The sequence below is a fragment of the Hyla sarda genome, chromosome 9 (assembly GCF_029499605.1).
Source record: "Hyla sarda isolate aHylSar1 chromosome 9, aHylSar1.hap1, whole genome shotgun sequence".
Classification (NCBI taxonomy): Eukaryota; Metazoa; Chordata; class Amphibia; order Anura; family Hylidae; genus Hyla; species Hyla sarda.
Window position 1 is genome coordinate 72,103,714 of NC_079197.1, and position 14,607 is coordinate 72,118,320.

The window sequence follows — 14,607 nt, forward strand, 5'->3', positions numbered from 1 at the left end:
GTGTATATATCTATATCTATATATTTTTTTTTTTACAATACAAGCACTCTGTATGAACGATGCAGCACGTGTCTAATGCCGCCGCGGCCAAGATTTGATGACGTGAACGGAAACGGCCACCCTGCCCCCAACCCTCACGCTGGCCAATCTTTTGTTGTCTTTCCTTTCAATGACTTCCAGTTGCGCCTGCGCAGAAGCCGCTCTATTCTTCTCTTCCGTCCGCTCTCATACAAACTTGTCGAACAATACAGAGGTCCTGCTGTTTCACACCCACGAATCGTCACTAGTTAGAGGCAGCGAGAACTGACCAATTAGAATTTGGAATAGGCTTTGTATTTTGAGTAGCAGTTTGTAGGACGAATCATCAAGTGGAAAGGAATTCTTTTGCGTGAAAGCGTAGACCAATAGGTGGAAGCAAAAGGATTGAGTCCTGCCCAGGTTAGGTTGTGGTCTGTTTCCGTCTGGTAAGCAGGAGGTTCCTTTCGTGCGCGGGAGGTCGTGGGGCTGAATCTGAACATCGGGCGCTGCGGAGTGCACCTCAGGCTGACAAGGTAAATTTCCCCGCGGTGCCTCGTCCAGCTTGGAGCCGGGGATGGTGGCGGTCTATAGCGCTTTGTGTCAGGCTGTCTTCCCTTGTAAGAATGGATTTGTTTAGTAGGCCCAGACCATTCATGCCGTGGATGGAAGGACTGCTGCTGTATTGGTCATAAGGGCTATCTCCTGGGCTTCACTACAGCCTGAGCACTAATGGCCGTGTTATAAAAAGGCATAGGGAGTATTATCCGACGTGGAGGTCTCTCTCATGAACGATTCCATATTAGATCTATTGATCTGGTAGAAGATGAATGAGAGGCTGCATCGACCCCCACTGCGTTAGGATCGAGGACAATTGTGTAGTCACGGGTATATTCTTCATACATGTAATGGGTTTTATCGCTGTCAGATCTTATGGTAAATCTATCGGGGTCCTGGGGTGCCTGGCTGCCTCTTTATGGGCCGGGTCCTGGGGTGCCTCTTTACGGGCCGGGTCCTGGGGTGCCTCTTTACGGGCCGGGTCCTGGGGTGCCTCTTTACGGGCCGGGTCCTGGGGTGCCTCTTTACGGGCCGGGTCCTGGGGTGCCTCTTTACGGGCCGGGTCCTGGGGTGCCTCTTTACGGGCCGGGTGCCTCTTTACGGGCCGGGTCCTGGGGTGCCTCTTTACGGGCCGGGTGCCTCTTTACGGGCCGGGTCCTGGGGTGCCTCTTTACGGGCCGGGTCCTGGGGTGCCTCTTTACGGGCCGGGTCCTGGGGGGCCTCTTTACGGGCCGGGTCCTGGGGGGCCTCTTTACGGGCCGGGTGCCTCTTTACGGGCCGGGTCCTGGGGGGCCTCTTTACGGGCCGGGTCCTGGGGGGCCTCTTTATGGGCGGGGTGCCTATTTATGGGCCGGGTCCTGGGGTGCCTCTTTATGGGCCGGGTGCCTCTTCATGGGGTGCCTAGTGGCTTTAGGTCCTTTTTTATCCCATTCATTACTCCCCGGGGGAAGAAGGGAATAGTATGAGGAAGCAACCCTTAGGCATTTGTGTTTTCAATAGGAAACTTTAGGAAACACTGTCAGGCTCTATTTAATCTGTGTGATGTACAACTGTAAACATTCTCTGATATCTATATCCTTAAACTTTTTTATGGGCCTGAAATATGCTAAAGTGACACAGGGATGGATCATGGTGCAGTGTATAAAAATATATTGTTTAATACACTCTTTTTTTTTTTCCCTAGTGGGTGTCAGTGGGTAAAAATACATCTCTAACAGTTTCAAATATGAGTACATTCAAATTGTATGCAGGACCGGTGTGGTGTGTTGTGTGAACAGAGCCTTAGTTGATCAGATGTTGAGTATCTAAAGGTTGATGACATTTGTTTTTATTCTTCCAGATAAAATGCAGGGAAACAGAGGCTTTAAAACAGAGCAGCAGAACCATGCTTATAAGAAGCCACAATATGGTCAGTCCCATTATCAGCAGTATGAATCGGAGACTCATTCACCCACCAATGGACAGCAAAACCCCAGCCCCAGTAAGTGTTTGGGCTAACATAGCAGCCCAGTAGAGCACTCTAGTGTGTCCAAGTTCTTATAGCTTACTGTAAGTGATCTTTTTATTTGCTGTCTAGATGAAGGTATTACTATTGATTTGAAGAATTTCCGGAAACCAGGGGAAAAGACCTTTACTCAGCGCAGTCGGCTCTTTGTTGGTAACCTACCCCCTGATGTTACAGAAGAGGAGTTGCGAAAATTGTTTGAGAAATTTGGAAAGGCAGGTGAAATCTTCATCCACAAAGACAAAGGTTTTGGTTTTATCAGGCTGGTAAGTAATGTCCTATTGTATGGATTACAACTGTATGTGCCCTGTAAGGTTCCAGTGTGTCTAATGTGGCTGGTATGCTGATCAGTATGTTTTTGTTTTTTTTTACTTGTTTTTTTCTTCTTCTGTAAAAATTAAAGGAGTTGGTTGTCTTGGAAGTTTACTGTTCAAATACTGTTGCTTGTCCTAATGATCGCATTCAGGCAAAACTATGCCCACACTCGATGTCCAATAGATGCATGATGTTGCTGCTACATCCTTAACATTGTGCAGCTAGTGGACATTGCGTATGGGTATAGTTTAACCAGCACCCGATGACTGGTATATGCACCTGCGCCCTTTTATCTCTAAACAGTATAGTTTCAAGATGACCTTGGGGCAGAAGAGGTAGGACCTTTTCTGCTTTCTGCACAACCCCTTTAACCATTAGCCTTGGTTCACGTGTAGTGTATTGGTCAATATTTAATCCCTCCCTTAACTTATCTAAAGGATAAGGGATAAGTTGCCTGATCGTGCGGGATCCCGCCGCTGGGGACCCCCGTGATCTCACACGCAGCACCCCGCTCTCATCAGGCCCCGGAGCGAACATCGCTCCGGGTCTGATGACTGCCGATCACGGGGCCGGAGTATAGTGACATCACGGCTCCGCCCCATGTGATGTCACGCTCCATCCCCTCAATGCAAGTCTATGGCAGGGGGCGAGACAGGCGTGTCATGCCCCTGCCATAGACTTGCATTGAGGGGGCAGAGCATGACATCACACGGGGGCGGAGCTGTGACGTCACGATCACCGACCCAGCCATCAGACCCGGAGCGGATGTTTACTCCGGGGTCTGATAAGAGCGGGGTGCTGCTTGAGAGATCGCGGGGGTCCCCAGCGGCGGGACCCCATGCGATCAGGCAACTTATCCCCTATCCTTTAGATAGGGGACAAGTTGTCAGCACGGTAGTACCCCTTTAAGAATACTAACCAAATTGATGAACAATATACTAAGTGGGAACCCAGCCTAAGAGTCTAACATGTTAAATACATCTAAAGCAAATTATATGGCATACTAACAGTCAAATTGCTTTCGGATTAACCCACAGTTATCAAAAGGGTTTGACTCCCCCCCCCCCCCCCCCCCCCCATCTCCCCTTTTAAGAACTTTCTAGAATTAATTTGAATGCATAAGAGACTACATTTAATTACCACACTGTTTTACCAATCTAGCTTTCGTTGCATGGATCTCCACCAGACATATATATCTGAATTGTAAAACGTTTTTCAGAAGCTTATTTATGGCTGTAAACATAGCTATAGCCCTTACTGCCCATTACTTCATTTTTGTCTTCTGTAGGAAACCCGGACACTGGCAGAGATAGCAAAGGCAGAACTTGATAATCTTCCTATCCGTGGAAAGCAGTTGCGTGTTCGCTTTGCCTGCCACAGTGCTGCATTGTCAGTGCGGAACCTTCCTCAGTTTGTGTCTAATGATCTCTTAGAAGAAGCTTTCTCCATGTTTGGCCAAGTGGAAAGAGCTATAGTTATTGTGGATGATCGTGGTAGACCAACAGGCAAAGGAATAGTGGAGTTTGCATCTAAACCAGCAGCACGGAAGGCTCTTGACCGCTGTGCTGATGGCTCATATCTTCTTACTGCGTGAGTTTTAAAAGAAATACCTTATGACTCTATGCTTAGTCCTACCTCAGCTAAATAATCTGTTTTGGTAAAAAGAGCACTAATAATCGATTTGTCTTAATGTTAGGTGCATTACAATTCCTACCTGCTTGTCTTTGCAGTACAGTATATAATAATGTTTAAAGCTGACTATTTAGCAGCTAAATAGATACAAATAAGCCCATAGCTAGATAGTACTTTTCAACAGGATTCTAAGCATACCTTTGTCTCCATAGTCCTGTTAAATACTTTTTGTTGACATGTAAATGAGATTCAAGTGCCCAGGGGGCATTCCATAGCACAAGGTTAGTAAGCATTTTCATCTTATTCACCGCTTCCATGCAAACGTTTCCTTCTCTTCCTCATTGAAATCTTGCGCAGGTGCTGTGTAGTTTTCCCCTGGTGATTTATATTGGAGTGGTGTAAAGAAGTAAACAGACTAGTGGCTGTCAAAGTGGAGTAGGTGGATGGATACTGGCATGGAGGTGTTGGCTAACCCTAAACTGTAGCCGCTATTCGGAACATCCCATGGGCACTTGAGCCTTGTTTATATATAAACAAACAAAGTCTTGTACCTCAGCACTGTAAAAGACTATGGAAATAATAACGGTATGCCCAGAATCCTGATGAGAAGCCCTTTCTAGACATGAGATTGAGATTATTTATGAGATTACCAATGTTTAGCTTTAATGGAAATTAAAGAACCAACAGTAGACTGACATCAGTTTTATCTGCTACCGTAATATAAGTTAAAAGTACTGCAGAATAGGCTTACCTTTTATCTTTGTATACCAATAGTATATGGAATCTGCACACCCTAGTGAAGTGATTTATTTTCTTACATATGGAGCACAGTTTAGTATCTGTAAGTGGCAGCTTACACAAAGCCCTTTAAGCATGTCATGCAACTTCTTTTAATTTATGGGGATTTTAAAGACATTGATTTGTCATGTTGATGTGCAGCTTTCCCCGTCCTATAACTGTGGAACCTATGGACCAGCTTGATGATGAAGAAGGATTACCTGAGAAACTTATTGTTAAGAATCAAGGCTACCACAAGTATGTACTTTGCCTGTCTGTTTTTTTACTTTATAATATGCGGATAGTTTATGCCAGGTTACATGAAAATTAGTTACAATTAAACCACATGGTAGTCTTGTGGACTTTTCAGTACGACAAGACTATTATTCAGTGTACGGTTTACCCACATTACTACCAAGATATCTTTCAACCCTTTTTGGTGACCTATTTCCGTTATAGTATATAAAGGCTCTTATCAAGCCATTTAGTGCAGAATTACCCTTATGGTAGACTAAGTTTTAAGGCAGACACCTTCAAGAGGATCTTTTCAGCTAATTGAGATGTACTTAAACTGTTTTTTTCTGTGGTATTGTCATAGGGAGAGAGAGCAACCTCCCCGCTTTGCCCAGCCTGGAAGTTTTGAGTATGAGTATGCAATGCGCTGGAAAGCTCTTATTGAAATGGAAAAACAGCAGCAGGATCAAGTAGATAGAAACATTAAAGAAGCACAGGAGAAGATGGAACTGGAGATGGAGGCAGCAAGACATGAGCACCAGGTCATGCTTATGCGTCAAGGTAACTGTCTTTAAGATACAAAATATTATATAATACAATGATTAAAGGGGTATTCCAGGAAAAAACTTTTTTATATAGAGATAGATCTTCTAATTAAAAAATCATCAGCTGCTGAAGTTGAGTTGTTCTTTTCTGTCTGACAAGTGTTCCCTGCTGACATCTCTGCTTGTGTCGGGAACTGCACAGAGTAGAAGAGTTTTGCTATGCGAATTTGCTGCTTTAACTTTTTTAATAGAAGTAATTTACAAATCTGTTTAACTTTCTGGAGCCAGTTGATAAAAAGTTTTTTTCCTGAATAACCCTTTTAATGTTGGTCAAGAAGAAAAGTTGCAGAGAAAGGGCTTACCCTTTTCTATAAACATTTACATCAGATGTGTTAAAGGGGGTACTCCAGCTCTTAGACATCTCATACCCTTATCGAAAGGATAGGGGATAAGATGCCTGTACCTGCACACTGTACCCCGTTTATAATCAGTCCACCCAGTAATCGGGTCTGATTACCGACGACCACAGGGCAGGCGGCGTGTGACGTCACGCTCTGCCCCTCAATGTAAGCCTATGGGATGGGGCGTGATAGCTGTCACGCCCCCTCCCATAGGCTTGCATTGAGGGGGCGGAGTGTGATGTCACACAGGGGGCGGGGCGTGACGTCGTCGGTAATCAGACCCGGAGCGAACACGCTCCGGGGACTGATAACAAATGTGGTGCGGCGTGCAAGATCACGGGGGGTCCCCAGTGGCGGGATCCCCACGATCAGGCATCTTATCCCCTATCCTTTGGATAGGGGATAAGATGTCTAAGTGCCGGAGTACCCCTTTAATCAGGGCTGTGGAGACGGTAGATAAATGTTCAGACTTTGCAGTTTTTTTTGTACTTCCGACTCAGACTCCTCTGTATTAATATGCGAATGTATTTTATACATTCCTTGAAGGAAAGAAAGACAACATACATGTCATTACTAGAGATGAGCGAACTTACAGTAAATTTGATTCGTCACAAACTTCTCGGCTCGGCAGTTGATGACTTTTCCTGCATAAATTAGTTCAGCTTTCAGGTGCTCCGGTGGGCTGGAAAAGGTGGATACAGTCCTAGGAGACTTTCCTAGGAATGTATCCACCTTTTCCAGCCCACCGGAGCACCTGAAAGCTGAACTAATTTATGCAGGAAAAGTCATCAACTGCCGAGCCGAGAAATTCGTGACGAATCGAATTTACTGTAAGTTCGCTCATCTCTAGTCATTACCACAGGACTACTGGCTGGGAAGCCAACAGTCTACTGTATTGAACAGTTTGTGTGCTGATCTGCTGCTGGAGATAGGGCAGTGGGAGTATCCAGGAAGGGGCATTTATTATAAAACATGATTTCCCTAGTAGAATCCCATAGTCATGTTTAAAGGGGTACTCCGCCCCTAGACATCTTATCCCCTATCCAAAGGATAAGGGATAAGATGTCAGATTGCCGGGGTCCCGCTGCTGGGGACTCGCTCGTGACATCACTGCCCTCCCCCTTAATGCAAGTCTATGGCAGCGGGTGTGACCGCCACACCCCACCCATAGACTTGTATTGAGAGGGCGGTCCGTGATGTCACGAGGGGTGGAGCCTTGACGTAACGATGCTACGGCCCCTGTATTGCCTGTCATTACGCACAGAGCAATGATAGCACGGTGCCGCAGCGGCGATCCCGGGGGTCCCCAGCAGCGGGACTCCAGCGATCTGACATCTTATCCCCTATCCTTTGGATAGGGGATAAGATGTCTAGGGGCGGAGTACCCCTTTAAGCTAACAATCGAGTTTACAAGTTTTTATAGCCTTAGCTGAATGGCAGCAGTTTTTCCAATGGTTTACAGCCTCAGTCTTGAACTATTGACCCTCCATTCCCTTCACTTATACAAGTGTCTCTAGTCCTGCAAAAAACATTATCAGTGAGAGGCTAGGTTACCCATGGGTTCCCTGTAACAGCAGAACACAACACTATGGAAAGTATAAGTATTGCCGCTCCTAATTGTGCGTTGCGTGCCATATAGTGAAGCACATGAAAAGCATGCTTCTTCAGTCACTTAACATGTTTGTTTTGCGGTTACGTGAGGCACTGCATGCATTGGGCTTTTTTCTTAAAGTAGAGAAGTCATTAATTATAACTTTTTGTGAATTGGGACATTTAAACTTGCGTTTTTTATTCCAATCTAAATTTAGTAGGAGTCGGTGCATGGTTTGCCAACTCCAGGTACCCAAAATTTTGTCCGACTCCACAGCCCTGGTGTTACTACAGTAATGCTTTTGTGGTAGCATATAAAAAGAAAGAACTTGCCCTTTCAGATTGTGTTTTTTTTTTTTTTTTTTTTTTTTATTAAAAGGGTTTTTAGCGCTTAAACATTGTTTGCCTATCCTTTGGGATAAAGAATCAGTGTGTGAATGGTGGTGTATCCAGACACTGGGTCGCCCATAAACCTGAAATTTGACCATGTCTATTGTAATACTCCAATTTAAAAGGAATCTATATCCCAGATACTTTTTTTTCTTAGCGGAAGATACCGACACGTTTGCTCTTTGCTATTAGGGGAAAAAAATCTTTTTCAGTACACTTATTATGGGGGTAGCCATCTTTTCTAAACTGCTTTTAACAGACACTCTGTACAGCAAGCCCTATGACAGACACAATAAATGATTTTGGCCTCCAGACTCTGGCACCTTGATTTCCGAATGATATGCAAAATTTGCTTTCATCCTAAAAAAGTATTTTGGACCACTGAGCAACAGTCCAGTGATGCTTCTCTGTAGCCCAGGTCAGGTGCTTCTGCTGCTGTTTCTGGTTCAAAAGTGGCTTGACCTGGGGAATGCGGCACCTGTAGCCCATTTCCTGCACACGCCTGTGCACAGTGGCTCTGGATGTTTCTACTCCAGACTCGGTTCACTCCTTCCGCAGGTCCCCCAAGGTCTGGAATCGGTCCTTAGTTGATTCAGATGATCAGGTTAATAGCTCGTTTAGAGAACCTTTTCATGATATGCTAATTTTTTGAGATAGGAATTTTGGGTTTTCATGATGTATGCCAAAATCATCAGTATTAAAACAATAAAAGACCTGAAATATTTCAGTTAGTGTGCAATGAATCTAAAATATATGAAAGTTTAATTTTTATCATTACATTATGGAAAATGATGAACTTTAGCACAATATGCTAAATATCCAGATCTTATTCTTTGTATGGGATAGGGTTCTAAGAATTCTGCTACCTGTTCAGAGGTTGAGCTCCTGTTATGTTTATCTATTGGTGTCACCTCACTGTAATACGGTAGAGATCACTTTCCAGCAGCCTCTTTCTTAAAACTAAGCCGAGACTACTTGCTTTCTCTGTAAGTTCAGTAGTCAAAATGAAGACTGCAAGGTTACAGGTATGTTTTAGAATAGCAATAGTAAAGTGGAAAATTGGATTAAACAGGACTAAATATTCTTGATTTAACTGAAAGGGGTACTCCCACCCTAGACATCTTATCCCCTATCCAAAGGATTTTTAACCCCTTAAGGACACATGACGTACTGGAACGTCATGTGTCCACTCCCGATCTATAACGCGGGGCCACGGCGTGGCCCCGCGTCATAGCGGGTCGGGCCCGGCCTCTAACAACGGCCGGGACCCGTGGCTAATAGCGCGCGGCATTGATCGCTGTGCCGCGCGCTATTAACCCTTTAGACGCGGCGTTCAAAGTTGAACGCCGCGTCTAAAGTGAAACCGAAAGCATCCCGGCTAGCTCAGTGGGCTGTTCGGGATAGCCGCGGTGAAATCGCGGCATCCCGAACAGCTGACAGGACAGCGGGAGGGCCCCTACCTGCCTCCTCGCTGTCCGATCGCCGAATGACTGCTCAGTGCCTGAGATCCAGGCATGAGCAGTCATCCGGCAGAATCGTTGATCACTGGTTTCTTATGAGAAACCAGTGATCAACATAGAAGATCAGTGTGTGCAGTGTTATAGGTCCCTATGGGACCTATAACACTGCAAAAAAAAGTGAAAAAAAAAAGTGAATAAACATCATTTAACTCCTCCCCTATTAAAAGTTTGAATCACCCCCCTTTTCCAATAAAAAAAAAAACACAGTGTAAATAAAAATAAAAATAAACATATGTGGTATCACCGCGTGCGGAAATGTCCGAATTATAAAAATATATCATTAATTAAACCGCTCGGTCAATGGCGTGCGCGCAAAAAAATTCCAAAGTCCAAAATAGTGCATTTTTGGTCACTTTTTATATCATTTAAAAATGAATAAAAAGTGATCAATAAGTCCTATCAATGCAAAAATGGTACCGTTAAAAACTTCAGATCACGGCGCAAAAAATGAGCCCTCATACCGCCCCATACACGGAAAAATAAAAAAGTTATAGGGGTCAGAAGATGACAATTTTAAACGTATTAATTTTCCTGCATGTAGTTATGATTTTTTCCAGAAGTCCGACAAAATCAAACCTATATAAGTAGGGTATCATTTTAATCGTATGGACCTACAGAATACATATCAGGTGTCATTTTTACCGAAAAATGTACTACGTAGAAACGGAAGCCCCCAAAAGTTACAAAACAGCATTTTTTTTTCAATTTTGTCGCACAATGATTTTTTTTCCCGCTTCACCATAGATTTTTGGGCAAAATGACTGACGTCATTACAAAGTAGAATTGGTGGCGCAAAAAATAAGCCATCATATGGATTTTTAGGTGTAAATTTGAAAGAGTTATGATTTTTTAAAGGCAAGGAGCAAAAAACGAAAATGCAAAAACGGAAAAACCTCCGGTCCTTAAGGGGTTAAGGAACACATCCTGGATCTGAATGAATTAATTGTATGAAATACTTTCGTCTTTACATAGTTGAATGTGCTGACAACAAAATCACACAAATTATCAATGGAAATCAAATTTATCAACCCATGGAGGTGTGACTATGGAGTCGCACTCAAAATCAAAGTGGAAAACCGCACTACAGGCTGATCCAACTTTGATGTAATGTCCTTTAAAACAAGTCAAAATGAGGCTTAGTAGTGTGTGTGGCCTCCACGTGCCCGTATGACCTCCCTACAACACCTGGGCATGCTCCTGATGAGGTGGCGGATGGTCTCCTGAGGGATGTCCTCCCAGACCTTGACTAAAGCATCTGCCAACTCCTGGACAGTCTGGTGCAACGCAGCGTTGGTGGATGGAGCGAGACATGATGTTCCAGATGGGCTCAATCGGATTCAGGGGTGGGGAACAGGCGGGCCAGTCCATAGCATCAATGCCTTCCTCTTGCAGGAACTGCTGACACACTCAGCCACCTGAGGTCTAGCATTGTCTTATATTAGGAGGAACCCAGGGCCAACCGCAGCAGCATATGGTCTCACAAGGGGTCTGAGGATGTCATCTCTGTATCTAATGGCAATCAGGCTACCTCTGGCAAGCACATGGAGGGCTGTGCGGCCCCCAAAGAAATGCCACCCCACACCATTACCGACCCACTGCCAAACCGGTCATGCTGGAGGATGTTGCAGGCAGCAGAACATTCTCCACGGCGTCTCCAGACTGTCACGTCTGTCACATGTGAATCTGCTTTCATCTGTGAAGAGCACAGGGCACCAGTGGTGAATTTGCCAATCTTGGTGTTCTCTGGCAAATGCCAAACGTCCTGCACGGTGTAAGCACAACCCCCCACCTGTGGACGTTGGGCCCTCATACCACCCTCATTGAGTCTGTTTCTGACTGTTTGAGTGGACACGTGCACATCTATGGCCTGCTGGAGGTCATTTTGCAGGGCTCTGGCAGTGCTCCTCCTGCTCCCCCTTGCACAAAGGTGGAGGTAGAGGTCCTGCTGTTGGGTTGTTGCCCTTCTACGGCCTCCTCCACATCTCCTGATGTACTGGCCTGTCTGCTGGTAGCGCCTCCATGCTCTGGACACTAGGCTGACAGACACAGCAAACCTTCTTGCCACAGCTCGCATTGATGTGCCATCCTGGATGAGCTGCACCACCCGAGCCACTTGTGTGGGTTGTAGACTCCATCTCATGCTGCCACTAGAGTGAAAGCACCGCCAGCATTCAAAAGTGACCAAAACATCAGCCAGGAAGCATAGGAACTGAGAAGTGATCTGTTGTCACCACCTCACAACCAGGTTCTATTTGCACAACTGCATGTGAAATAGATTGTCAATCAGTGTTGCTTCCTGAGTGGACAGTGTGATTTCACAGAATTGATTGACTTGGAGTTACAATGTGTTGTCTAAGTGTTCCCTTTTATATTTTTTTGAGCAGTGTATATATGTAGCTGTTATAATGGCAAAGAAGTGTAACTATTATAGGGAGGAAATTGAACTAATACAAGTAACAATTGGTCTGTTAGACTGACTTCACATTACAATTTTTGTTTGTGTCACGTACGTTTTATACACACGAAAAATAAAAGGACCATACAGTGGAATCCGGTTTCCATGGACGTATTAAAATAAGATTGTGATGTACATGTTTATTTTTGACATGCACAAAAGGCATGATTGACTTTGTATGCATAATATTGCTGTATACAAAAACAAAGTGTAACAAAGGCAAAATATCTGATATTTCAACCACATCCATGTCAATGTCCTCTTGACAGATTTAATGAGGCGCCAGGAGGAATTGCGCAGATTGGAAGAACTACATAATCAAGATGTACAGAAACGGAAACAGCTGGAACTGAGGTAAAGTTTACCAGTGCACTATGCACTGTTAAATGGAATACAAACTAAACTTGGTGTTATCCTTGGGTAAAGCATTGACTGTTTTCTTACAGACATGAAGAAGAACGCAGGAGGCGTGAAGAGGAGACGCGTAGACAGCAGGAGGAGATGCTCAGACGTCAACAAGAAGGCTTCAAAAATGCCTACCCTGATTCAGTGAGTAACATTTCTCCTGTAATAAAATGTATGAGTTCAGTAGAACTGAAAGCTGAACTAGTGCTGTAGCTTCTTCATTCTCAGGATTCTTAGAGGTCCCAGAGGTTAGACTTCCGTTGCCATAAAGTGGCATTTTGTAGGAACAGGCCATAACAATACGAAATGGGAATACCCCTTTAACATATGATTTATACAGGCATTACTGGTTATGATTACTTCACCACTGCAAAAGAGGTTATAGTACTGTATTTATGCTTTCTCTTTAATAATCCTCATTATGACTTTGATGTTCATAAAAAAAAGCTGTAATATACCTGACAGTTAAACAATGTCCTTTTTAAAAACAAAAATAAATTTTTTTTATTTGTTTAAATAGAGGGAACCTGACATGAGGATGTCACAAATGGCCATGCCTGGTAAGTGCAGTTATGCAATTAATTGTATGTTTTTCTGATTCTGTATTGTAAATGATGGTTCGCTTGTACACATTACTGAAAATCCTCTTTTTGTAGGGGCAATGGGAATGAACAACCGTTCATCACTGGGTAACACCAGTGTCCCTGCAGGGACCGCTCCACCTACAGGACCTGGACCCATGATGCCAGAGGCAGCTGGAATTGGCATGGTATGTTCTTATTTGGGGGGGGGGGGGGGGGGAAGAATCTCTTTTCCCCTTTAAAATGTCACTGGCATGGATTTTAATATCTTTTTTTTTTTTTTTTTTTCCCTCTAGACTCCACCATCAGCCGACCGCTTTGGTCAACCACCTCCCACCATTGAAGCTCTAGGTGCAACTAATCAACAAGCTTTCCAACGTGGCACACCAGGAGCTGACTTTGGCCCTAATAAGCGTCGCAGATATTGAAAGCCTTTTTTATGTCATCAGCTGTATGAGTTGCCCAAGATTAGTATGACTGGATTTGTATTGTAGAGTTCATGTTGTAGGGCATTCTCTGGTGCAAATGGAGACCAGTCCTATGTTTTAGGCACAACTTGTAGAGGGATTAAGGGTTGAGAGGGGAATATAGCTGAAAAAATTGTAAACTTTCCAGGAAATATACTGCTGACCATCTTTTCTAAAAAAAAAAAAAAAAAAATAGTGTGATCACTTCTGGACAATGCTAAGCTGTAAAAGGGCCACTATTCCTCCCATACCTTCCTCTTCAATCCACCATACTATTACTGTCCCAAGAAAGCAACCACACAGTTGCCCTGAGTTTTAGTGGCAAAGCTCATTTTTATATGTATTTTTTTTCCTCCTGTTATGGACCATACTATATGTAGTGTTTTGTACTTTTTATTTTTTTTATTTTTTCCTCATCATGTTTATGCCCATTGGGCTTGTTAAGTTATCACTAAAGTCCCATGGCTTCTGTCATGTGTTCTGTTAACCTTTAAATTGGTGTCATGTCACCATCCTCAATGTGTATTCCTCAGCATTTTCTGCAGGAGTTTAATTACTTGGCAATGTGAAAGCAGTTCATAAATAAATGGGATTTTAATTCCCCCCCCCCCCCCCCTAGTTTGGTTTCTTTTCTGTCTGTATATCAACATGAGGTCAATAAAACAATATATCTACATTTAGAAATGTAATAAAGGACTAATTCATTTGGGCTGTTTATGGTTTATGTGACAAATTACCTACCAAAATACATCTGTATTTTAACATGTAAATAGCCAAATGATTCTTGATTTTATGGCTGAAAAATATGCCTCTATCTGCCCTAAAGGATTGGAGCTGTAAAATTGGCATAAAACCCTAGTGGGAGCGTAGCCTTGGAGCCTAGTCACACCTAAAGTATCTTGCGCATATTTGATGTGCAGGAATTGTAGCTCTGTTCAGTCATCTAGTGTACATTGAAATCTGCAGCATCAAATATGTGCAGGATGCTGTGCATTGAGATGCAAATTTAATGTACTTGAAATCGGTATAACACATTTTATTTTATTTTTTTTTCCTTTGTGAATGTGCCTCAGGAGGGATACAAGCCTACAGGAAAGCTGTCTCTTTGGTCTTCATGCTATGTGCACCCTTTTTTTTTTTTTTTTTATTGCATTCAGACATAAAAAAATTCAGTCTAAGCATAAGCTGATACTCTAAGAGAAAGTCACAAATGGATCA

General features: G+C 43.7%; 1 protein-coding gene across 2 annotated transcripts; it reads left to right on the top strand.

Annotated features, from left to right (window-relative positions):
* Nucleotides 1–52: 52 nt before the first annotated feature.
* On the top strand, nucleotides 53–13,659 carry NONO (non-POU domain containing octamer binding). 2 transcript variants are annotated; one of them, XM_056539280.1, is made up of 11 exons: nucleotides 53–253; nucleotides 1,913–2,053; nucleotides 2,150–2,343; nucleotides 3,681–3,982; nucleotides 4,964–5,059; nucleotides 5,400–5,596; nucleotides 12,206–12,290; nucleotides 12,383–12,485; nucleotides 12,862–12,901; nucleotides 12,998–13,110; nucleotides 13,219–13,659. In XM_056539280.1, the coding sequence occupies exons 1-11, from the start codon at nucleotides 76–78 to the stop codon at nucleotides 13,348–13,350; spliced, it is 1,581 nt and encodes a 526-aa protein (XP_056395255.1). In that variant the 5' UTR covers nucleotides 53–75; the 3' UTR covers nucleotides 13,351–13,659. The 2 variants fall into 2 exon arrangements, with proteins under 2 accessions (XP_056395255.1, XP_056395256.1); XM_056539281.1 differs by lacking the exon at nucleotides 53–253 and adding an exon at nucleotides 320–551.
* Nucleotides 13,660–14,607: the final 948 nt, after the last annotated feature.